Genomic DNA, 24,037 nt, shown 5'->3' with positions numbered 1-24,037 from the left:
CGCGCCGACCACGCCCACGCCCCGCCCCAGCGCTCGCCACGCCCCGCCCCGCGCTCGCCCCGCCCACGCCCCGCCCGAGCGCTCGCCACGCCCCCGTCGGCGCGGCCGCCCCGCCCCGCCCCGCCCTGCCCCGGGCTGTCGGAGGGTCGCGCCGCCCGCGACCTCCGGGACCTCGGCGACGCGCCTCGCCCGGGTCGCCGGCCCCTCGCGCTCCTCCCTCCCGGCCCGTGTCGCCGGCGCTTCTCGCCCTCCCTGTCTGGGTCTCTGTCCCCACTTCTCGCTCCGAGCGCGCGTCTCCGTCCCCCACCCCGGACTCCCCGCGGGCGGAGTGTCGCCTCCTCTCAGTTCCCGCCCCGCTCCCCGGTCCCCGCCAGCCCCACCCCTCCGGGCTCCCTGGTCACAGCCCCACTTAACCCACCCCCATCTCACGCCCTCTCTACCCCGGTCCCCTCGGTGCCCCGGGCACTGTCCAGGCCCAGCACCCTGAAGGCCACAGCTGGAGCGGGGACAGCCACCCCTGGGTCCTGTGATTCCCCGCCCCAACCCCAGCCCTGCAGAACGGACTTGTGAGCAACAGGGACAGGGAGCATTTCTGCTGGGGCAGGAGGGGGCTGGGCGGGCGCTGGTCCTGGGACACAGGGACCCTGGGAGGGTCTCCTGGGCCCTTTCTGATGTCCAGGACTCTAGAAGGATCTAAGTCCTCCCAGACTCTGAGGGCCACCAGCCACACACCAGCTGGCCCTGGAACCCTCTCCTCTGACCTCCAGGTGGCCCTTGGGGTCAGAAGCAAGTGCTGAGATCCCGAGATCCCAGCCCCTAGAGGGCCATCCTCGGCCTGTGGCTCACGGTGGGTGCTCTCGCCCAGGGCTGTCCCTGGCCAGGCACCGTGTGGCCCGTGCTTCACCGGCGTGGGCACCCTCTGGCGCTGGGACTGGCATTTCCAACCTGTAGTTAGGAAACAGAGGCCCCAGGAGCCAAGGGCCAGCCCCAGATGCAAGCTCATCAGGGACAGATCTATGTGTCCAAAGGCCCAAGGCCACCAGCCCTGAACTCTTGAATCTCCCATCAGACCCCCAGCTGCCACAGGGTGCCTGGTGGCCCTGGCTCTGGGGGGTGGCCCTGGCAGTCAGGTAGGAAGAAAAGTGCGGGGTTTCCTATGTGTCCCTGGGGTCAGCAGTAAAGGCTGGGTCCATAGCCACCATGTCCCTGGGGGAAGGGTCACTTCCTGCCACTTGTGGGAGCCACTGAGAAGCCTGGCGGGGAGGGGGGGTCTGTCTTGATGGCCTCCCCCCAGCCCTCTCAGCCCTCCCTGCACCCCCCACCCCTCTACCTCTGTCCCTGTCTCTCTTCTCGGTCTCTATCCCCCCTCCCTCCCTCTCGTCTCTTTCCCTCCCCTTCCTGGTCTCTCTCTCTCTCTCTCTCTCTCTCTCTCTCTCTCTCTCTCTCTCTCTCTCTCTCTCCCTCCCTATCCCCCACGCCTCTCTCCCTCTCTGGCCCCTCCCTGCTTCCTGCTCCTCATGCCGCATCCTGCAGCTCCCCCCACCGAGCTTGCAGAATAATGCTCTGTGGCGTCTCAGCTCAGCCCTGCACACCATGGATGGCTCCAGGCGCTTTGGACACCAAACTCCCCGCTAAATTGGAGGCTGGGACTCAGGAGCCACTCCAGGTTGGGAATATCTGGGGCTTGGTTAGACTACCGGAGCTTGAGTATTGCATGAACTGAAGGTAGGAAGTGCTGTGTGGCCTTTGGCAAAGAACTTGCCATCTCTGAGCCTCCCGTTTCCTCAACTGTAAAACAAAGACAGTCATAATAACACACCCTGGGAAAGCTGCGAGTCTTGAAGTATTAACAGGAAGCCCAGGTTTGGGACAAGTGCCAGTTTCTTTCCCCTGGAGTAATGGCCCCCAGGACCCGTGTTAGAGCTCAAGAGCAGAGAGAGGCCAGAGGATTGCCATTGAAGTCCAGGGTCCCAACTTCTGTCTTGAACCCGAGCCCCTAAGGACTAACCCCCACACTATCTCATCCATCCTCACAGCCAAGTGACAATACGGGTGTCACCGGACTCATTCATTGAGCAGATGAGGAATTACCAAGGTGAAGATTCTATGCTCCGCCCTTTAGCTGGGACCTCCTTCAGGTCAGGATGGATCAGGGTGGCAGCCTCCCAGCCTCCCTGGCTGGACAGAGTAGAATTGAAGGAAGGATCACAGCCACATCTCCTGGCCACGGGGTGTCCTCCCAGGAGAGACCACAGGGAGACAGATGGGACTCGAGCCAGGGGTTCTGGGAGACCCAGCGCTAACGAGCCCTGAATTAGCCAACCCGGGTTCACCCGCCCTGGCACATGATGAGCTGAGGCCGGTCCCCCTGAGACTCTAACTGCCGATCAGATCAAGGGAAGGTCTCAGTCTGGAGCTAACACAGCCTTTAATGACTCGCTCACATTTGTCACTGTTCCTTTTTAATGGAAAGAAGGTCTGCAGCTCAGGGCGAGGGCCATCAGCTTTCTGATGCTGGGATTTGCAGCGAGTGTAGACGTCTTTGGAAAGTGAGTTCATTTAAAGACAGACTCCCAGGGGGTCGGAAAGTGTCCCCAATTTAGGAATGTGCGGAAACATCCAGTGCTTTGGAACACGGGGACGCGGTGGCCCACAGAAGGGCATGTCCCGGGCTGCAGCGTCCAAGGCCAGGGGCCGGGCCTCTGTGCACGGTCCCCCCAACCTGCTGTCTGTCCTGGGGGGGGGGACAGGGAGGAAGTGTTTTTCTTCTTGAATCAGAAAGAATAACAGCGAAGGCCAGCACTGGGCCGAGGAGGGGCTCCTGCCCTGGCCTCCTGCCCTGGCCTCCCTTGGGCTCGGCCTCTGAGATTGTTTTCTCAGCAGGAAATGCTCCTGACACTTGTCCACAGGAAGGTTCTAGAAACAGAATGCTCCAGGGCGGCTTGGTGCCCCCAGCCAGGGGGCCTGGACAGAGCTAGGAGCCGTCACTGTTGCTTCTGGGGGGGCCTTACCCGTCTCGTTCCCTCCTAGAAGCAACCCTGAGAGACGGGTTGTTACGAGACCCATTTTACAGATGGAGAAACAGGATCAGAGACACACCACCACTTGCCTGCAGCGGCACAGCTCTTCACCACTTCGCCCCCTCCTGCCCCTTGCCTTGGAGTGGAGACGCCTGAATTCCAGGCCCTGTTCTGGGTCTGAGCTGGGTGGCGCTGCCTCTCCGTGAGCCTCAGTTTCCATATCCGGGAGACGGGACTGCGGTTCATGTCACCGGTGACAATGGTGGGAACATGTCAACGCACCCAGCGGTTGCTGCTAAGGATGTGGCCATCTGTGCAGGGCGCCAGCAAGGGCTTTGACACACATCAACCCACGTGAGCCTGCGCCTTGACTTCCTCCCTTCTCCTCCTAAAGGCTCAGAGAGGCCTACCAGCCTGCCTGAAGTCACACAGCAATTAGGTGACCTCTGCCCACTTCCCTGCCTCCCCTTGCTCCTCCACATTGGGTCTGTGGTCACTGCCAACGTCACTCCCCAGGGTGAGCCATGAGGGCTGGGGTGACCCTGCAGCCACAGTGCCTGTCACACTGATGGGATCATACACAATCTTGGCTGCTGTTGTCCCCTTGGGGTGTCCTTGGCTCCGCCCCTGGGTTCTGGAGTGTCCCCTTCCCTGTCTGCTCCGGATGCCACCCGCTGGGACGGGGCTTTCCAGGGTGGCTGGGAGGGAGGGCGAGGAGCCCAGCCCCCTGAGTCCCCTGTGTCCCTGGGGGTGAGGTGGCGGGGCCTCGTTCCTGCTGTGAGCGGTGCCCTCTGTGGTCAGGGGCGGGGACCGCGGGCGCCTGGCCTGCCGAGCCCCCGCGTGGCCCCTTTGTGCTCTGTGAGGCGGATAATGGAGGGCATTCTCAGACGGCCACTCATGGGTCTGCGCCTGTCAGGGGACCCCGCTGTCCACACTGGGGCCTCTGTGCCCGCCGCCGCCCCGGGGGCCCCCACCCACATTCCCAGGCCGGGAGGCGGCGCTCCCTGGGTGGACAGGAGGCCCTGCCTGGGTCCCCGGGGAACCACAGGGAGGCAGGAAGGTCCAGAGCTGAAGGCACCCGGGTCCTGTGGGTGGCGCTCCAAGATCTGTCCTGAGAACCCCTGGATGGATGGGTAAACTGAGGCAGGCCTGGCTCAAACCCTGCCTGTCTGGCCAGGTCTGTTCCAGCCCGTGCTGAGTGGACACCTAGGGACACGCCCCTCTGGGCCTCAGTTTCCTTTTCTGTCGAATGGGCTGCTTCCTGGGAGTGGTGCACCATGAGCCGGGGCTGGGGCTGTCCTTGATGGCTCCCCGAGACCCGAGGACCTCCAGGGACCTCCGCAGCCCTGTGCTCCCTGCAGATGAGAAAGAATGACAGCCCGGCCTGGTGGCGCATGTCCGTAATCCCAGTGGCTTGGGAGGCTGAGGCAGGAGGATCACAAGTTGGAGGCCAGCCTCGGCCACTCAGCAAGAGTTCCTCCTAAGCAGCTTAGGGAGACCCTGTATCAAAATAAACAATAAAAATGGCTGGGGATGCAGCTTAGTGGTGGGGCACCCTTAGGATTAGTCCCAGTACCAAAAAAAAGGGGGACCCTCCAGTTGTTCTTCCATCCTCCCTGGTTTCCTTGGTGAACTCCTATGCATCCCTCGGAACCCAGTCCAGAGGGTCCTGCTTCTCCCCGGGCCTCCGCACCCAAGCTAAGCCACGGTGGAGGGCCGAGCGCCAAGCACAGCTCTTCCTCCCTCCCTCCCCCTCCCTCCTTGTGCAGCCTTAGCTGAGCACCTACTGTGCGCCAGGCACTGGGGATAGCAGAGTGGTCCCATAGAGGCCCAGGCCCTGGCCTCAGCCCACCTCAGGGGACACAGTCTTAAATGACTCCAATCATTACATCACCGCAAAGGACCATGCGGGGTGGAACGGGGTCATTCTAGAAGTTTCTCACTGCTGGACTTTAAACCCATGGTCCTCAGGGACTCTTGAGCTGACATCTGCAGAATGCGGAGAACTTGGGCAGGTGGAGAAACGTGGAGGCTCCAGATGGGGATCTTCCAGTCTTGGGCTTCACTGGCCTTGGATGGTCTAGCCTGGAACCCTGGATGGTCTAGCCTGGAACCCTGGATGGTCTAGCCTGGAACCCTGGATGGTCCAGCCTCTGGCCTTGGGAGGTCCAGCTGTAACCTTGGCTGGTCCGGCTCTGGCCCCTGGGCGGCGTGGCCTGGATTTCCCTGGCTAAGGGTCCCTTCCACTGGGGAACCTGGAAGTGGTACTTCAGGGACTTTTGAGTGACACCGTCCTCCTTACTCAAGAGCAGTGTCTCGGGATGAGCCACCCCCTCGGCCTGGACTTCCCCCGAGACTTCCCCATCCTTACTGAGGACCTGAGTGGAAAAGGCCCACAAGTCCCCAGGCCTGCGGTCAGGGCCAGCACAGCCCTGGGCTCCCCGCCCACCTTCTCCCTAGGTCCCCTGTGCCCTCCCAGGGCCGCCTGACCCCCACCATCCAGGCTCCCGCGCCAGCCAGCAGGGAGATCTGGGCCCTTTAGGGGTATGTCCACGTCCCCCATGTCACAGTGCAGAACACGGGAGGCTGCGGGGCCAGAGGGATCTGGGTTCGAACCCAGTGCTTCCATCTCCTCCCTGTGGGGACTTGGGCGCACCCTTCTGCCGGGAGCATCGATGTGTCCATCTGCATAATGGGCAGAAGCTGCTCCTCTGGTTGACGGAAGCCTTGTCACCCCCGGGCTTCCCTGGGCACACGGCAGAAGGCCGTCACCCACAAGTGGAAAGACCTGGTGGCATAAGAGCAGCTGATGCTTAGGAGCTTCCAGAGGGCGGGCCCTGTGGAGAGCCTGCTGAGGGTCCAGGTGGACCCCAGCAGCCGACCGGGCGGCCCTTTCTAGGATCCCCACTTTACAGACAGGAGAGCTGAGGCTCGGGCAGTTGGTTGTCCAGGTCACAGGAGTCAATGGCACAGGCCGGGCTCTGTCACCGGCTGTTGGTGGCAACTGTGAGTGACCACAGCCCCTCCCAGGGGATGGAGGTGGAGGCCTGCTGTCTGTCCAGCCGTCCATCCAGGAGAGCTATTTCCAGGTCCCGGAAACAGGAAGGGCCCAGCCACCACCCAGGGCGGCAGGAAGGAGAGGAAGGGGATGGGGGGACCCTCCTGGGCCACCGGCAGCTGGGGGGGGCACGGAAGCTGCTGAGGTCAGCGCAGATGGGCCGCCTGGCCATTGTCCTCTGCACCTGGGGCTTGTCAGGAGGTGGGGACACCATCCTGGGCCCCTCCACGGGCTGCGACTGCGCTTATCACAATGGCTCCTCACGTGAGCAGAGTCTCCCTGGCCCCATTTTATACAGCACCAAAGAGAGGCCTGGAGGTGACCACCAGGGTGTGGGGCTGGTGTCCAGGGCCCAGGCTTCTGGCTCGAGCTCCATCTCACACTAAGGTCAACGGTGGGCTCTGGGGCTCCAGGGCGCACGCCTGTCATCCCAGCAGTTCGGGAGGCTGAGGCAGGAGGATTGAAAGTTGGAGGCCAACCTCAGCCACTCAGGGAGACCCTGCCTCTAAATAAAATCTAAAAACGGGCTGGAGATGGGGCTCAGTGGTTGAGCGCCTCTGGGTTCAACCCCTGCTACCAAAAACAGAAAAATAAATTAATACATTAAGCCGCGGGCTGGAGATGTGGACTTCCAAAAGGGATCGGAGGCCAAGGGGCAGCTGAGAGCTTGGCCGATGGGGGTTCAGGGGGTCCTAGAGGATTAATGAGGGGACACTCAGTCTGCCTTGGCCCAGCCCCCCACTGGTGGCCTCCCTAAAGCCCTAGAGGAACAGACTCTCAGCTCCATTTGCAGGTGAGGGGGACAGGCAGGCTCAGAGGAGCCCTTTGGAAAAATATATTTTGAGACAGGGTTTAAGTTGCTGAGGCTGGCCTCGAACTCTCGATCCTCCTGCCTCAGCCTCCTGAGCAGCTGGGATTATAGGTGTGCACTGAATTGGACCTGGGAAGCCCAGGCCCGAGCTTGACCCTTTGGACCTCTGGTTCCCACGTAAGGCCAGGCCTGGTGTGGCCGGGGAGGGCCGGAGAGGTGAAGTGAGGTGGCTCCTAGGAGCCTCTTAAATGCTTCAGCCAGAGCAGGATTTACGGCAGCTTGGAGTCCCCTCTGCCCATAATTCACTTCCTTTTGCAGGGCCATCTGCCCTACCCGGTTGGGAATCTGGGAATCGGCTGGGAGAAGTGGGGGGTGAGCTATTTTTAGCACCCGTGGTGGAGCTGGTGGGAGAGGGTTTATGGGCAGGGACTCTGCTCCCAGCCTCCTGGGGTCCTGGAGGCTCCCAACCAGGGTGGGCCACTGCCAGCTCCTGCCTCTGCTGAGCCAGGCCAGCCCTCGGCTTGTGCTGTGGCTGCTCCTGTTCGTTCTACCGAGTGCTGTGATCAGTCTCATTTTGCGAAGAAGAAAAACAGGATCAGAGAGGCACACTCACTGCCTAAGGTCACACAGCCAGGAGTTTTTCAGCCCTGGAGGCCCCGCCCATCGGTTTTCCCAGGTCGAGGTGCCCCGGCTCCTTCCCTCCCGCCCACGGCCTCCCCCTCTGCGGCTCCTCCAGAGGCCGGAAGGAAGCCGAGGTGGGAAGCGGCCCTCGGTCCAGATGAGAAACCGCTTACAAGGAGGGAAAAAAATCCATCCCATTGTCTCGCCTGCCGGCTTCGCCCCAAAAACAAAAACAACATCACACCCCAGCTGGGAGGGCGTCCGGCGGGCTCTGCAGCATATGGAACCTTCCAGCTCCTGGTCCTGCCTTGGTGCAGGGCTCGGTCCTGGGTGCAGTTCCTGACCCTCATCCATGCTCGGGTGGTCCCAGCTTTGGATTTGACACGGTGCAGCCTGAGATCAGTATCCAGGAAAGAGACTTGGAGGGACCTGCCACAGGCCATTAGGGCCCAGGCCTAATGATTAGAATATCCAGGTGCAACCAAGAATGGGGCCTTGCACATGCCCCGTGAATCCCAGCAACTGGGGAGGCTGAGGCAGGAGGATCGCAATTTGTGGAGGCCAGCCTTAGCCACTTAGTGAGACCCTGTCTCTAAAATGTAAAAAAGAAAAAAGGGCTGGGGATGGGGCTCAGTGGTTATAAAGGGCAGGTAGAGTCTGGACCCTCCTAGCCTAGAGGTCCCCAAAGGGCCTCAACCCCCCCCCCCAGAATCCCCGCTCTTGGTGGCAGGCCCCGGTGTGGAGCAGGACAGGCCTGCCCACCCCTGGGCCAGGGCCCTGGGTGTCCTCTTCTTCCCACTTCCCTGCAGGGTGACCTCAGCAGACCCTGGTTGGGCTTTTCCCAGAGCCCAGGCCGGAAGCGCAGGTCTGAAGTGTTTGTTCAGGCCGGGGCCGGGCTCCGCGCAGGCGAGGCGGAAATAGCCTAAGCTGTTTGTCCAAGTGGGGGTCAGGCTTGTCCCTGCGGAAAAAGGAGGAAGGGCGGGGGGGGGGGGGAGCAGAAGGCCCGAGTCAGCAGCCCAGGGCCTGCTCTGAGCCTCGCCTTCTCCCCCCCAGGAGGCCCAAGGCATACAGTAGGTGCCTACTGAAGAAGGAATGATGGCTAAAGAGCAGCTGTCACCTCCTCAGACAGGGGCTCAGGAGTAGTCCCTGTCCCTCAGCCTCCTCTTTCCTCTGATGGATCCTTCTAGAACCTTCTCCCAGCCTCCTCTCTCCTCTGATGGAGCCTTCTAGAACCTTCTCCCAGCCTCCTCTCTCCTCTGATGGATCCTTCTAGAACCCCACGGCTGGCTCCCTGCTCCCTTGCTACCCCGAGCCAAGTCCATGGTCTCCCCAGTGCCAGCCTGCCCCTGTGGCCTGTCCTTCCCACAGTCCTGGGGGCCCTACGGAGGTCACCACCCGCTCCTGCTCCCGTGGTCTCCTGGCCGTCTGGAGACAGGGCCTGGCACATAGTAGGTGCCCCAGAAAGATCTGCTGAGGGCAGACACCAGGCCCTTCCTGCCATCAGAATCTCGGGGAGCCCTGTGGGGCCCCTGCAGGCCTCTGCACCTGACTTCCCGGGATTCTTCCGGAGGCTCCTTGATGGGGAGGGAGGCGGGGTGTCAGGCCACCAGGATGCAGCTCAAGACTCAGCGCCCTCACTGTTGACTTGGGGACTCAGCGCAGGGGCCTCCCTCCTGGGAGCACAGGAAGATCGGCGCCTGCTCAGTCATGGGGCTGGGGGGTGGTTCTCTGGACGCTTGCCTTTTAAATTTTTAAATTAACTATATTTTGGGGCACTAGGGGTGGAACCTACAGTCACTCTAACACTGAGCTGCATCAACAGTCTTTTTTAGTTTTTCTTTTTTTTGTTTTGAGACACTGTCTCCCTAAATGGCAGAAGCTGGCCTTGAACTTGTGATCCTCCAGCCTCGGCCTCCTGAGTTGCTGGGATCACAGGCGTGCAGCACTGCCCCCTGCTGGCGGGGAAGGCGCCTGCCTTTCCATTTGTTGGCAGTCTCCACCCCTGAAATTAATAAGACCAACACCAGGTACTGGGCAGGACGTGGGAGGACCGGACTCCTCTACAGGGCTGCTGCGGGGAGGTGGGCTGATTGGTATTGTCACTCTGGAAAACCGTTGATCAGTTTCTTTTCTTTTTCTAAAGTCAAACATACGGCTGGGGGCGAAGCTCAGGAGTGGAGCAGCTTGTCTAGCATGTGGGGGTCTCTGGGTTCCTCGTGACGCCTGCCTGTCATCCCAGCGATCTGGGAGGAGGATTGATTACCCATTGATCTAAGGCAGGAGGATTGATTACCCATTGGAGGCCAGCCTCAGCAACTTAGCAAGATCCTGTTTCAAAGAAATAAATCTTAAAAAATTAAAATAATAATTTTTTTTAAAAAAGGCTGGGCATGTCACTCAGTGGTAGAGCACCTCTGGGTTCAATTCCTGTATAAAAAAAATAGAAAAATAAGGAAAAAAAAAAAGATCCCACATAGACTTATACAATCCAACAATCGTGTAGCGAGGTGTGAAAATGAAAGCACAGATTCATAAAGAACCTGTACCTGAAGGTGGGTCTCAGGGTATTCATAAGCTGCAGACGACATGACCCTTGCAATGGAGGCGTCCCCTACCACACCACGACAAGACCCAGGTGTGGATGAGCCCAGCTGGGTGGGCCATGTCGCAGAGTCGGAGCCTCCGCAGGATACCCCACACCCTTTACCATCCTAAGGACAAGTGACTGATCTGGTTGCTAGCGGCTGGGGCTGGGGACAGGGATGGACTGGCCAAGGGACACCAGGGCATCTTCTGGGGACCTTGGGAAGGGCGTCCAGGGCATCAGGTGTAAAACTTCACCAGACTTCAAATTTGAGGCCTGTCCGTGTCCCTCCATGTCAATGGCACTTCGGCCCCAAAAGAGAGAAGTTTTGGAGACGCCCCCGCCCGTCCCCGCGCTGGCCAGCCGGTGCCGCACCAGTTCCTGCACCAGGCGCCCGTGTCGCCAGGACAGCGGGTGTGGGGGACGCTGCGTGGCCAGGGCGACCCAGGGAGGGCACCCGAGCCGGGGTCCAGGCTCCCAGACCCTCTGGCCGCCCGCCCAGGCCGAGGGAGGCCGGAAGCCGGGTGGGGACCGCTGGGCGGAGGTCGCGAGCCAGACGATTGTTCGCGCGCACGCCGGCCCCGCCCAGTGCCTCGACGCCCCGCCCCTTCCCGCCCATTGCCTAGACGCCCCGCCCCGCCCATCCCGCCCATCAAATCGACGCCCCGCCCCCGCCCCGCCCGCCCAGTGCCTCGATGCCCCGCCCCGCCCGTCGTCTCTACGCCCCGCCCCGCCCCGCCCATCGTCCCGACGCCCCGCCCCCTGCCCCCTGGGAGCCTCTCCAGGGTCCGAGTGGGGTCGGATTCCGCCTCCCGGGGCGGCTCCGAGGGTTGTGGCGGGTGGGATGCCACACGCTGTCACCGAGGTTCCCCGCCGGCGCGTCCCCCTCCTCGCTTGGAAGCGGGACGACAGCCAGCGGGCGGAGCACGGGCTGCGGGTCCTCAGCCTCGGGTTCCCGGTTCTGGGGACACTTCAGCTCCCTGAGCTCCCGGAGCCCGCGCTGCGCTCCGCAGGGTAGTGGCCGGGTCCCCCGCGCTCCTTTTCTGGCCGTGCATGACGTAGGCACGCTGTCCCCAGGAGACAGGGCCACCTTTAGCCTTCCCCACCCTCATTGGACACCCTTGGACTCTTGAGCGCCTCGGGCACCTGGGAGCAAAGCGGGGGACTAAAGGATTTAGGGACAAACATTCCCGCCCTTACGCAAGCACGCGCGCTGCCAGATGTCACTGGGGACACGCGGGGAAGTCAGAGAACTGGGAGTCCCTGGCGGTTAGTGACTGTTCCTTTGCATGGAAGGGGAGACGGGGCGGGGGAGGGGGCTGTTGGCTCCCGGGGAGGTGACACCCAGCGGGAACCCAGGACCAAGAGGAAGCCCTGGAGCGAGGATGTGCTTGGTGGGTGGCAGGGCGCGGGGTTGGGGAGGTGAGATCGGAGGTGACAATAGGGAACCCAGACTTTAGGGGAGTTGCGGGATTTGAGTCGCATCCAAGGAGGATCAGGGGGAGGGGGATGGGCCGGCTGTTTGCAGAGAAAAAAAGGGAGTCAGGGAGGCTTTGGGGCCTCAGTTTCCCCTGTTGCACAAAGCGTCAGGGTTGACACTGGCACATTGTGGCTCCTGTGAAGGCGACTTCGCCCGGTTTGCATGAGACGTGGGCTCGCAGCGGTTCACACGGGCAGCCAGACCTCGGCACGAGGGGGACTCGAACCCGCACCCGGAGGGACCCCCAGGGCGGGAGGCTCCGATGGGCAGGTGGCTGCTGGGAGGCGCCCGGAGTCCAGTTCAATTGGGCGCAGGGTTTGAGGTCGGGACCCGCAGGGTGCGCTCCCCGAAACGGCCACCAGACGGCGACAGAGACCAGGTTTTCTTTCCCTTGGCCATCATTTCAACATGGACCGGACACTTGTGAGAACAGAACCCCGAGTCCCTGGGTCCCCTCCTCTACTTAGATGCACCAGGTTTTAACACTCTGCTCCCCACATCGTCCTGCGTGTTCACGCCTCCCTCCAAGCCCTGGAGGGAGAGGTGCAGAGGCCACGCCCCTTGAACCCTAAACCTTTCACAGGATTTCCCAAGAATAGGGACATTCTATGGCTCAGTCACTGCGGAATTCTCAAAATCAGGAGATTTGACCATGATGCAATACTTATTCCTTACTCACATGTCACCAACTGTCCCCTGAGGGTTTCTTTCTTTTCTTTTTTTTTTTGGAACTGGGGATTGAACCCAGGGACACTTAACCACTGAGCCACATCCCCAGCCCTTTTTATTTTTTATTTTGAGACAGGGTCTCGCTAAGTTGCTTGGGGCCTTGATAAATTGCCGAGTCTGGCCTCCAACTTGCAGTCCTCCTGTCTCAGCCTCCCAAATTGCCAGGATTACAGGCATGTGCCACCGTGCCCAGCAAGAACAAGTTTGTAGACACACGTTCTCGGCCTGAACTAGGTTAGGCTGAAAAGGGGATTATTTAGAAATGGGCTGTTTTTTCCCCCTCACATGGTGGAGCATATGTGTGGTGGCCACAGGGCAGCTGCCATAGCCCCAGTGCTGTGGTGTGTGCTACTGCTCACCCTCTCGCTTGCCCGGGACCTTTTGCAGGGGCCAGCACTGGCCATGACCTCTCTCTCTGGTCCCAGGTTCTACAGCACTAGACTGAGAAGGCAGAGGCTCCCAGGCAGACAGCGTGGCTCAAGTTAGGGGAGGCATGGTCCTGGGAGGGAAGGGTGGTCCCTTATACTCCTCCACCAGACAGGTCACCTGGAGGCGAGTGACAAAGCCCGACTCAAATTAGCTTTGGCAATGGCGACATTGCCAACTGGCACGGCGGCGCACGCCTGTAATTCTGCGACTTGGGAGGCTGAGGAAGGAGGATTGCAAGTTGGAGACCAGCCTTGGCAATTTAGCGAGGCCCTGAACAACTTAGCAAGATCCTGTCTCAAAATAAAAAATAAAAAGGGCTGGGGAGGTGGGAGGTGGCTCAGGGGTGACGCAACCCTGGGTTCAATCCCCAGTACTTGACCCAGGGCTGCTGCCAGGAGCTGGACTGGTTTATGGGGAACCTGACTCCCCTGTCCTGGTCTGGCCTCCCTGCCCCCAGCCCCGTGCCTTCAGGCAGGAAGATGACCTCCTAGCTCCCAAGACAGGTAGCAAGAGTTGCAGGACTCGGGTGGGCTGACTTGGATCAGGTACCCATTTTTTTCCCTTTCCTCCTGTCCTTCTGTCCTCTCTTTCCTTTTTGTGGTGCTGGGGATGGGACCCAGGACCTCACATGGGCCAGGCAGGTGCTCTACCCCTGAGCCACACCCCCAGCCCCAAGCTTCAGCTTTCACAAATGACACACTCTATGAAAATTAATCATCTAGGGGCTGTTTGGTATTTTATTTAGAGACAGGGTCTCACTGAGTGCCTCAGGGCCTCCCTAAATTGCTGAGGTTGGCCTCAAACTCATGATCCTCCTGCCTCAGCCTCCCGAGCTGTTGGGATTACAGGTGTGCACTGCTGCGCCTGGCTTAAAGGGGTCTTAAAGGGCATTGAGCCATATGGTAGTTCAAATCTTGCTAAGTTGCTTAGGGCATTGCTAAGTTACTGGCTGGCCTCCAACTTACAATCCTCCTCCCTTACCTCAGCCTCCTGAGTCACTGGGATTACACTGGGATTATGGGCATGCTCCCTCGATCCCGGCTCCAGAGACATCTTGATGGGTTCTGAGTTTTGACCAGTCGAGCACAACTCACAAATTTCACGAAGAATAGAGGGGAGTTTGCCCAATTATTGTCTTAAGGTTCTAGTTCATGTGGCATAGGTCAACACTATGGTTGTTTTTTTAGATCATGGAATGTTTTATGCAGTGGGAACACCAATGTATTCAGTGTCGTGTGGACATCTGTACATTTGATTCAAACCCCTCCCCCAGCTCCCTTCTGGCTCCCCCGATCCTGGTGGGGTCCGCCTAGATCTCAACTACAGATGGCCGCCTGTCCCTTCTGATGGGGAGCCCTTCAAGTGTGCATGGCTATTCACCTAGGGGACCAATACTTTATTGTTGGAGGAGAACTATGGTGATTTTCCAGCCAGGACATGGAGAGTCAGAAAAAGTAGGTGATTGACCTTCTCAAGGTCAAAAAAGGGTCTGGTACCCACTCTGCAAGTGGTCGACCACTAAGCTAGACCTTCAGCCCCCGAAACTCACTTCCTTATCCAGCAAAATGGAACAGCAGAAATAGCATGAGTTGGAGAGTCAAATTCAGCCAAGTTGAAATCCTGACTTTGCCATTTACTAATGAAATGTTGTGTCTATAGGAAAAAATCCAAACCACCGACTCTAGCTTTTGTTTTCCACCTGCAAAATGGAAATTATACCACCTCAGCCAGGAGTGGAGGCACATGCCTGTAATCCCAGGGTCTCGGGAGGCTCAGGCAGGAGGATTGCAAGTTTGAGGCCAGCCTCAGCAACTTAGGGAGGCCCTAAGCAACTCAGCAAGACTGTCTCTAAATAAAAAAGAAAAACAGCTGGGGATGAGGCTCAGTGGTTAAGTGCCCCTGGGTCCAATTCTTGGTATTAAAAAAAAAAAGGAAATTGGGAGTAAAAATCAAGTTATTAATGAACGTATTATCTAATCGATTAGTGTCCACCCCGTCCCCCAGGGCCTGGGTGTTCTGCGGCTGCCTACCTGCGGGCATTCTCTGACATGCTGATTTGCGTATTTTCTGGTTCCCCAAACCAACTCCAAGGCCAGGGCCGGCCCAAATTCTGACTCCTGGGCCTGTGCTGGGGCAGGACGGCAGATGTGGTATGTCCTGACGTCAGCTGAGTGACACGGTGCCTGTTCTCAGGGAATCCTTAGTCTATAGACATTAATAACTGGGATCACTGTGAAGCATTTCCCTCTGGCCAGGTGCTGGGCTGTACACGGTGGTTTCATTTAACCCTCACAACCTTCTCTTGAGGTGGAGCAGTTATTTTAATTCATGTTTTCATTATGGTTTGCTGTACCTGTACTAGTCTTGATTTTTTTTTTTTTTTTTTTTAGTACTGGGGATTGAACCCCCGGGTGCTCAACCTCTGAACTTCATCCCCAAACCTTAGTTATTTAGAGATGGGGTCTTGCTACATGGCTGAGGCTGGCCTCTACCTTGTGATCCTCCTGCCTCAGCCTCCTTGTAGCTAGGCTTATGGAGGTGCACCATGGGGCCAGGCTCTTTAAAGTTTTTAGAGGGTGAAAATAAAGCAGACTTTGAGATTATACACTCTCCACTTTTGGGGCTTCTCTGTGTGCCCATTACTCACGGCACGGTTGGGATGTTGACCGTGTGGCCTACATATGAAGCCCCTTCCAACTGTACAATGTACAACCTGCCTATCTGTGCATGTCAGCCCAGCAACACACACAGAATCACACACACACACACACTCTCTCTCTCTCTCGCATTCTCTCTCTCTCTTTTCAACATTTACACTAGTGGAAAGTCTTCAGATTGGCGCGCCTGCTGCCGGACACCTGAAAGGCTGAAACAAACCCAAGTCCAGCCACCAGGTTAATAGCTGAGGTCTTTATTTCCATTTGTATGTACAGTAAAAGTCCTGCTGCCCATCAGCAGCGGCCACACACAACATAAATCTCTCTCAACACATTAGCAGCTTAAGATCTATCAACTACAGTGTTAAAGTTCACGCGTTCACAAGTGTCATTTCTGTAACTTTTCAGTTCGTGCAAGTGAGTTTTTATTCTTACACACTTGGAGAAAACACGCTTACAGTCAGTCTAGTAGTCCATCCCTACTGAGGGTGTCACCTGGCATACACGACACACAGCGCAAATGTCCACTCTTAGAGCCACATTCAAATCCCCAGGTTTCCTGTGGGCAGGAGGGCAGGGGCATGGGAGCCGGGGCTTGGCCTTGGGCACCCGAGGGTTTGGTTTGGTTTTGGATGCATAGAATTCGGCATTCCCCCCACTTCCTACTGTACCTCGAAGGGATGTGAAATTGAAAACACAACCAAATGCAGTGGGAACCACGTGGAATTGAGCTCATTGGGAGGACATGGCTGGCGAGGAGGGCTGCACCCCTGGCTCTGCTTGGCACCAGATTTGGACCCCAAGGGGGACAAGGGAGTGAGTGGGAGGACCCCAGTCAGTGGCCCAGATAAAATTCAGCCTCTTTTTGCATCTTAAGGAGCCAGGGGGTTTCTGGAAAGCCTTCCTCGTTAGGATGCACAGAGGGTAACGGGTAATGGAGACTGGAGCCCACAGCCCTTGGAATGGTGACACACGGGGGAAATCGTGGTCCTCCCACAACCTGAACCGAGTCACCCAGGCGAAGGCAGCCAGCCTCACCCACCCAGGCCAGGCCCAGCAGGGACACAGAACTCAGGAATGCTCCATTTCAAAGAAAACGCACGCGGAGTCACTGAAGTGAGATCGAGTCCTATAGAGAACACTTAAGGGTGAGGTTCTAGAAAGGCTTGGGACAGACAAGGGGACCTAGGAACAGCCACCCGGAGAGGAAACTCGAAGGCAACAGGGGTGGTCAACATGGAGCACAGGCGGGCACCAACAGATGGGTGGCTGCCGGGCGCGCGGGATGCACAGGGTGGCGGGAGGACTTGGTGAGCGGTCAGGACACAGGGGACAGGAAGGCACAATCGCACCTGCCCTGAACTGTGGTGGAAGGGGAGTGGGCCTGTCCGGGGCAGCTCTGGGCCTTCCAGAGGTGAAGACCTTCCCTCGATGGGAACTGTCCCAAAGGCAAATGGGAACAACGTCAACCGGCGCGTCACAGTGCAGATCTCTGGAGCCACTAAGCAGCCGGAGACTCCAAGTTTGTCTGAAAAACTCCTGGGTTTCTGCGAGGGCATTTCTGAATGTTTCTTTTTAATTAACTCTGTAAGGCTCTCTTCTCTGAGCAATGAAGCTACAGCAGTCTGTCAAGGTCGTGGTGTCCTTTGGCACTCCTGCTCAAGTCGCTGCAGTGTTTCAGGCAAAGGTGACATGTTAAGGGTCTAGGCTTGGGGACGATTTGTTTTTGGCATGAATGTGAATTGGTTCTGATGGTTTCTATTTCTTAAAAAAGAAAAATCACCCCTGTGGTCCCTGCGCTGGGGGCTCATGGTGACGGAGGCGCACTACAATCATCTGGGGATGGGGTGCGACTGGTACCTGAGTTATCATATCAAGGGGTCCTGGAGACAGCCAGCTGACCGGGCAGGCCGCCTGGCCACAGTCAAAGAAGGCCAGAGCGGTCCCCCATGTCATCCTTTCCCGCACACAGGGCAACGCTGATATGGTTCCAGAAGCAGCTCCTGGCGTGGGGACAGGCAAAGCGGGCTCTGCTCTCTCTCCAGGGCGTGGCCCAGGCCCTGTGCAGCACGTGGGCGCACAGACGGAGGACGAGAGGGAATGGCATTGGGGACCCACACTGCGCGAAGACGAACCAGGCTCTCCAGGCGAGCTCCGAGTCCAGGTCCCACCAGGGTGACTGTCTCCAAAAGTCCACTGAGCACAGTTCGTGAAGACGTCAGTCTCGATGAACAGGAAGCCGGCGACGGGGACACCGAGACGTGGGTCCCTTGCTGCTGTGTGGAATCCCCTTCAGCAGGTCCTCTGAGGCGGGCAGAATAAAGCTTTGAAATGCAGGGAGCCGGGCGAGGAGCAGACAGAGGACGCACATCACTTTGGTTTCGGCCATCGGGGGTGTGACAATAAATTAAGGAAACACAAGGAATCGCTGTGACTCTCCATTTTTCCTAACTGACAGCCCCAGCTCAAGGTCACTGGGTGAATATTTCTTGGGGCCAAACTGTCCCCGCTGTAGCACGCGCTCTGGGGACGTGGCCTCCCTGCCCCTGCGCACCTGGACTCCCCACCTCGCTGAGCCGGGGAGGGGTGGAGAGGGGTTGGCAGGACCCCACGAAGCAGCCGCCACAGCGGGGCGTTGAGGATGCATGTCAAGACAGTGCCTTGTCCCCAGCGAGTCCCCTCCTCACGCTGTGTCAGGACAAGAGGGAGCAGCACATTTAAATAGCCACACGTCTCCATTTAAAAACATCACTTCTTTATTTCAAAGGAAAAATAAAAGACCCTCCCAACCCCCTTCCAAAAAAACCCAATAATAATAATAACAATAATAAAAAATCCTATTAGAAACCATAAGGAAGCACTGAGAGTTGGAGTATTACATTCTTCAAGTATGCTGTTCGGGTGTTTTATTTTTAAGGTGGTAACTATGCACACACGCACACGCGCACACACGCGCACACACACATATTAAAAAAAAAAAAAACCTTAAAAGTGCGGCCAAGGGATTTTGCTGGAAATGACGGGTTGGGGATCTCCAGGGCTGCTTCACAACACTGCAGGAGGACTGTGCGGTGACCCTGTGGCACGAGGCTCTCACTTCTGTCTCCCCGCAACGTGAGGGGACCAGGTCCAGGAGTGACGGGGCTCCAGGGTGAGTGTGAATGGCCAACTGGGTGACAATGCCAGGGAGGTCCACGTGCTCTTCCACGGACGAGGAGATGCCACCCTGAATCCAAAAACTCACACATGGAATGTGGCAGGTTTCACAGTAGAGTCCCCGGGCGGGCGGGCGGGAGGGAGGTGGCGCCCCGGGGCAGGCGAGGGGCTGTCGGTCTTTCTGCCAACTGGGTGTCGCTGGGTGTCGCATCTTTTTAGTGGGTTAGTGAGTCCTTCAGGCCGCAGCTGAGATGCCCTTGGGCGCTCCGGTGGTGGCTGTGTTAAAGGACGGGGAGGATCTGCATCCCAAGGAAAATCATGCTACATAAAAATGATCCAAGATTTTCGCCCAAAAAACTTCTTGGATAAAATCTAAAAAATACTATTGCAATTGCGTCTCTTGAAGAAAAAAACATTATTCTAAATGTAAACAGATTCACTCGACTCTTGCTGTGGGGGCGACTGGAGCAGGTGAGCTGCCCCATCTCCCCGCCGGCCGCCGTGTGCGCTCTCGAGGGCGCGGCCCAGCATCACCTGGGGGACGAGAAGAAGCGCTCCATGTAGCCCAGGAGGGCGTCCCAGTGCTTCCAGAGGAAGGCCACCAGGACCACGAGGAATAAAGTGCTGAACGTCCTGTTGCGCGTCTTCATGAGGGGGACCACGCAGTTGGCCACCGTGGACACGAAGACCAGGAGCACGGCCATGACGGCCAGCAGGATGTTGATGAGCTTGCCCAGCAGGTTCCGCGCCGTGGCGCTCTCCAGCCCCTCCAGCTGCACCACCTGCTGCTGCTGCTGCTGCAGCTCCATCTTGGAGATGCGGGTCTGGCAGGCCTCCAGCGCCTCCTGAGGGCCAAACAGGGACGTTAGTGCTGCCCCACGCCGGAGTCGACGCCCCTGGGCCAGCCCATGCATCCTGGGCTGTGCCGGCCTCGGGAAACACGCCACAGCCCGGGAGAAAAGGCCAGTGGCCTGGCTCCCCACCCAGTGGCCCGGCTCCCCACCCCGTGGCCATCCCTCCCTCCACGGCTCCCCTGGGACAGGGTCCCCTGGACAGTGGCCATGCTTGCCTTAATATGGCCTGCAGCATTGTAATGGCAAGACCTCAAATGCAGGCTCTCTTTGAAGCATTATTAACTTAGCTGTAAACTCAGGGACTCGGACTCGGGAGGCTGAGGCAGGAGGATCTCAAGTTGGAGGCAGGCCTTAGGAAGTAGGCAAGACCCCGCCTCTTCTTTTCTGGTACTGGGGACTGAACTAGAGGGCGTCCACCTGAGGCTCGCCCCCAGCCCTTTCTCTTCTGAGGCAGGATCTTGCTTAGTGGGTGAGGCTGGCCTTGAGCTTGTGATTGATCCTCTTGCCTCAGCCTCCCAAGGCCACCCAAGGCTACCTGGTTTCTGAATCAAGTCAGTGTCTGATTTCAGCCCAGAGGAACTGTGACCTGCCCTGATGGCGTTACACGGCCCTTCTGGGTTGATCTCTGTGTCATACGCTAGACAAACGTTAAAGTGATGTGTTCTCCTCAACACCAAGACCTTTACCCTGAGTGTTCATGATCTGCCAAGCATCCAGGGGACAGGATCAATTTCCCTAGCCATGGAGACACATCTTCCAAAGCTGGAGCCTTGGGCTTTTCTGGTCTTGGTTCCTTTTCTTCTTTTTTTGGCACTAGGGATTGAACCCAGAGATGCTTTACCACTGAGCTACATTTCGGGTCCTTTTTATTGTAAGATGGGGCCTCATTAAGTTGCTGAAGCTGGCTTCAAACTTGTGACCTCCTGTCCCAACCCCCTGAGTCCCTGGGATTATAGGTGTGCGACACACGGCCTGCTCTGGCCTTGCTTTGATGGCTCTTGATTTGCCTGTGAGGCTCGGGCAGCTTTAGGCTGAAGCCAGCTAGAGGTGGAGCAGATCTGCCCAGCCAGACCACCTTGACGGGAGAAAACCCTAAAACGCAAGTAGAATTCCAGGCCCTGGAGAAAAGGGCAGCTAGGCAACTTGTGGGGACATTCTTGGGCCCTGAGGTGGCTGTACCCCAGTTTCCCAGGCCACCTCCCTTCTCTAGACAAGCTTCTTGGAAGAGGCTTTCATCATCTGGCATCTCGTTCCCTGGGAAATACTCTCTACAGAAATAAGGAAAAAAATCAAACGTTCTGTTTCTCCATGGAATACAGCAGCTCTTCCCCTCCAACACCTGCCTCAGGGGCTTCTGCCCAGCTGCGTGGCACGTGTCTGCAGGAGCTCTGGCCCTGGCAGCTAGGACAAGGCCCTCCCTCTCAGGGTGCAGAATCCAGGCCAGGTGGCCCTCGCATGTGACAGAGCTGCAGCCGACGGACAGAAGGCTCTGGTCTCCCATGCAGAGCCTCCTGGGAGCCCAGACACGCTTCCACGACCCCGAGCAGTCTGCACCCCAAATGGCCCAGACCCCGGGGACACCTGGCCCAGAAGGGCGGGTGCACTGCAGCGGCAGGAGCTGCTGTCCACGGTCCGGCTGCTGCCCCTGTCCCGTCCCGCCCTCCTGGCTGGCGCTCACCTGGATGTCCCGCGCCCGCTCGTAGGACTGGTACGCAATCTTCTCTTCCATGCTGGCCAATTCCTGCTTCAAGTTCAAGATTTCGTTCTGGTGCAGTTCTGTCAGGTCATTTAGCTGCTCTTCCAACCGTTCACACCTGACGGGGGCAGAGAGGGAGAGAGGGAGAGTTTTATGCATCCTGCAGCAAACAATTTACTTGCAATCTCCTGATGCATTCTGCAAGGGAAGAAAATAAACCCCTAAGAAACCAAGTGGCCCGGGGCATCAGGGCATGCCGTGTGCAGCTCTTGGCCTCAGCTTGTCACAGGCCAAGTCACACAGCAGCACGGCCATCAGTACCGGGTTGGGGGTGGGCACAGCCGGGACCTGAGGCGAAGCAGCACGTGGGAGCAGCACGACTGGAGCCCCGTAAGAACCCTCACCAGAAGATGGGCAGCGCCTGAGTGGAACAGGACCTGCCAGCAGCCACCAGCGCCTGTCCCAGCACTGCCTGTTCACCACCTGGGGGTCCGCCACTCAGGGCCCAAGGCCGGCCCATCACCAGCGCTGGGCCATGGCGTGATGTGTGAGGCGTGCTCAAGGGCGGGAGCCCTGTGGGAAGCAGGACAGCGCCTGCCCGCAGCAGGGTCCCTTCCACGAGAGGGGGGAAAGCCAAGGTGACTTCAGGGGCGGAGGAGGGAAACCAAGACCAGCGGGTGACAGGGCAGACTGGCTGGAGGCCCGTGGGGCTGGACAGTTGGGAGGCCTCCTTCCTGTTCAGCCACGAGGGTGATGTTGAGTTATGGCGACGTCTGGGGGTGGAGGGAGTGGAGGTGTGTGGGGCACCATGCAGAAGTTCCCAGGACAGAAGCAGCTTAGCGAGGGACAGACAACAGGCCAGAGTGGAGGAGCTCAGCAAGGCCCAGGGAGAACGGAGACGGGCAGGTCCCCTGGGAGTCGGGGTGATCTTGCCGACCCTGCGCCTCCAGCACCTAGGAGCACACAGGAAGGGTCCCTCCACATGAGGATCAGGACAGGTTTACAGGACGGGATCAGAGATTCCAGGTGGGAAAAGAACATGGTCAAGGGCTGCAGGCAGAAATGCACAGTCACTAGAACAGTGATGCTGTCACATCCCACAAGGTGGGCAGAGCCGGGCGTGGTGGCGCACACCTGTCATCCCAGCCACTTGGGAGGCTGAGGCAGGAGGATGGCAAGTTTGAGGCCAGCCTCAGCAACTCAGTGAGGCCCTTCTCACAATAAAACATAATAAAAAGGGCTGGGGTTGGGCAGAATGGTGATTGTGGAATAGACGGTGAACGGGTCACAACGCAGATTATAGGGGCGGGGGGTCACATGATGCACACAGAAGAAAACCAGTTATCCAGCAGGGTAAAGAGTGCATCTTGGGGTGGGCTGTGAGTGGAGGCCCAGGACCAAGGGGCTACATGGGTAGAAGGGCTGAGAACCACACATTAAAGACACTGGAAAATGGTGCGAGAAAGAGAAAAATGAATGTGTCTCCAGTTTCTGGTGACTAGGAAGGAATCCGCTGTGTTGGTCAGCGGGCAGGGCTCACCCCACGGGGCAGCATCTACCACCAAGGCAGCGCAGGGCTCTGCCTATGAACCTGGGGACTTCCAACTAAACAAGCACAGGCGTCCCAGACTCAACCCTTTTAAAAAGTCTTTCTTTTACATGTTGATGGGCTTTATTTTCTCCATTTCTTTATATGCGGTGCTGAGATTTGAACCCAGTGCCTCACACACACGAGGCAAGTGCTCTGCCACTGAGCCCCGACCCTGGCTCCTGTCCCCTGGTTTTCGATGACACCTGCAGTACGCAACCTTCGAGGAATACAAAGGACGGCTGTTTTATGGTTTCATGCTGCAGCATCACCAACTGTTGGCCCCTTTAATAATTAGATAATAATCAGAAAAAAATTAGATAATAATGGCTACATCCTGAACTCAGTCCTTCTCTAAGAAACCAGGAGCCAAACCACTGAAGGTCACAATCCGACCCTCTTCGCTGTGTTACTGAACTTAGACATCCTCTACCCTTGCTAGGAGCCTCTGTCCTGCTCTCCTGTGTCCTGTCACCTAGGGTGACGTCCTCCTCGGCCTGCTTGCATACAGACGCCCCGCGAGCTCCCAGCCACCACACGCTGTCCTCTGGTGAGCGTCTTATTTTAGCCCAACGTCGTGTGCGTTTTCAGCATCTGACAAATTTCTTCAGTGTCCTTTCTCACCAGAGGGGGGCTGCAGACTTTCTGGAGGTGGGGTTCCGCGTGCGGGTCTTGCTGGGGCTGTCGCTTAGCGGTGGACAGGTGTGAGGCCCTGGGCACCGAAACAAAAGCCCCCTCCACCCCGCAAAATGTGCAGGTCTCTATGCTCACAGGGAGGCTGTCTGGCAACAGGGCTCCTCTCATGCTAAGCCTCAGGGCGCTGGGAGGCATGAACAATCTGTTGAATGAAATAATCTTAGAAAACTTCCCAGATATGAAAGATGGAATGGATTGCCAAATCCTGGAAGCCTACAGGACCCCAAACATCCAAAACCGTTATAGACCAACTCCAAGACACCTAATTATGAAGATATCCAACATACAGAACAAGGAGAGAATATTAAAAGCTACGAGAGAAAGGAGGCGGGACAGTGGCTGTGTGAGTGGCCGCTGACTGTAGGCTGACCAGAGCAGCCCCCTGGGCCACCTCTGGCACGTGCTCCCTGGGCTGCTGCCCCAACCTCTTGGCCCTCAACCTGTGCGGTCTTGCAGGCCTGTTAGGGCCGCTGGGGAAGACCCCGTCCACCTCTTCCACTGTACAAGGGAGGAATCAAGGCTCCAGGAAGCGCCAGAGGACACCCAGCCGGGAGCAGGGATCTGGATCTCCATCTGCTTGACTTTTAAAACCCAAGGTTTAAAAAAAAAAAAAAATCTGTTTCTGGTGCGAGGGATGGAAGCCAGGGTGTGTGGTGGC

General features: G+C 58.0%; 1 protein-coding gene across 7 annotated transcripts in view; it reads right to left on the bottom strand.

Annotated features, from left to right (window-relative positions):
• Positions 1 to 15,627: 15,627 nt before the first annotated feature.
• Tmcc1 (transmembrane and coiled-coil domain family 1) overlaps positions 15,628 to 24,037 on the bottom strand; it is a 175,448-nt gene continuing 167,038 nt past the window's right edge. For all 7 annotated transcript variants that reach the window (XM_046425436.2, XM_046425434.1, XM_046425435.1 and 4 more), the window contains 2 exons: positions 21,078 to 21,213; positions 15,628 to 19,390 (listed from right to left, as the gene is read on the bottom strand). In XM_046425436.2, coding sequence (XP_046281392.1) covers positions 19,076 to 19,390; positions 21,078 to 21,213 — 451 coding nt within the window. In that variant the 3' untranslated portion in view covers positions 15,628 to 19,075. The remainder of the gene's footprint in view (positions 19,391 to 21,077; positions 21,214 to 24,037) is intronic.

Source organism: Marmota monax, unplaced genomic scaffold (assembly GCF_021218885.2).
Source record: "Marmota monax isolate L192 unplaced genomic scaffold, Marmota_monax_Labrador192_F-V1.1 WCK01_AAM20220418_F8-fsc00028, whole genome shotgun sequence".
Lineage (NCBI taxonomy): Eukaryota > Metazoa > Chordata > Mammalia > Rodentia > Sciuridae > Marmota > Marmota monax.
Note: the sequence above shows the minus strand (reverse complement) of the source record. Positions and strands in the feature narration are given on the sequence as shown.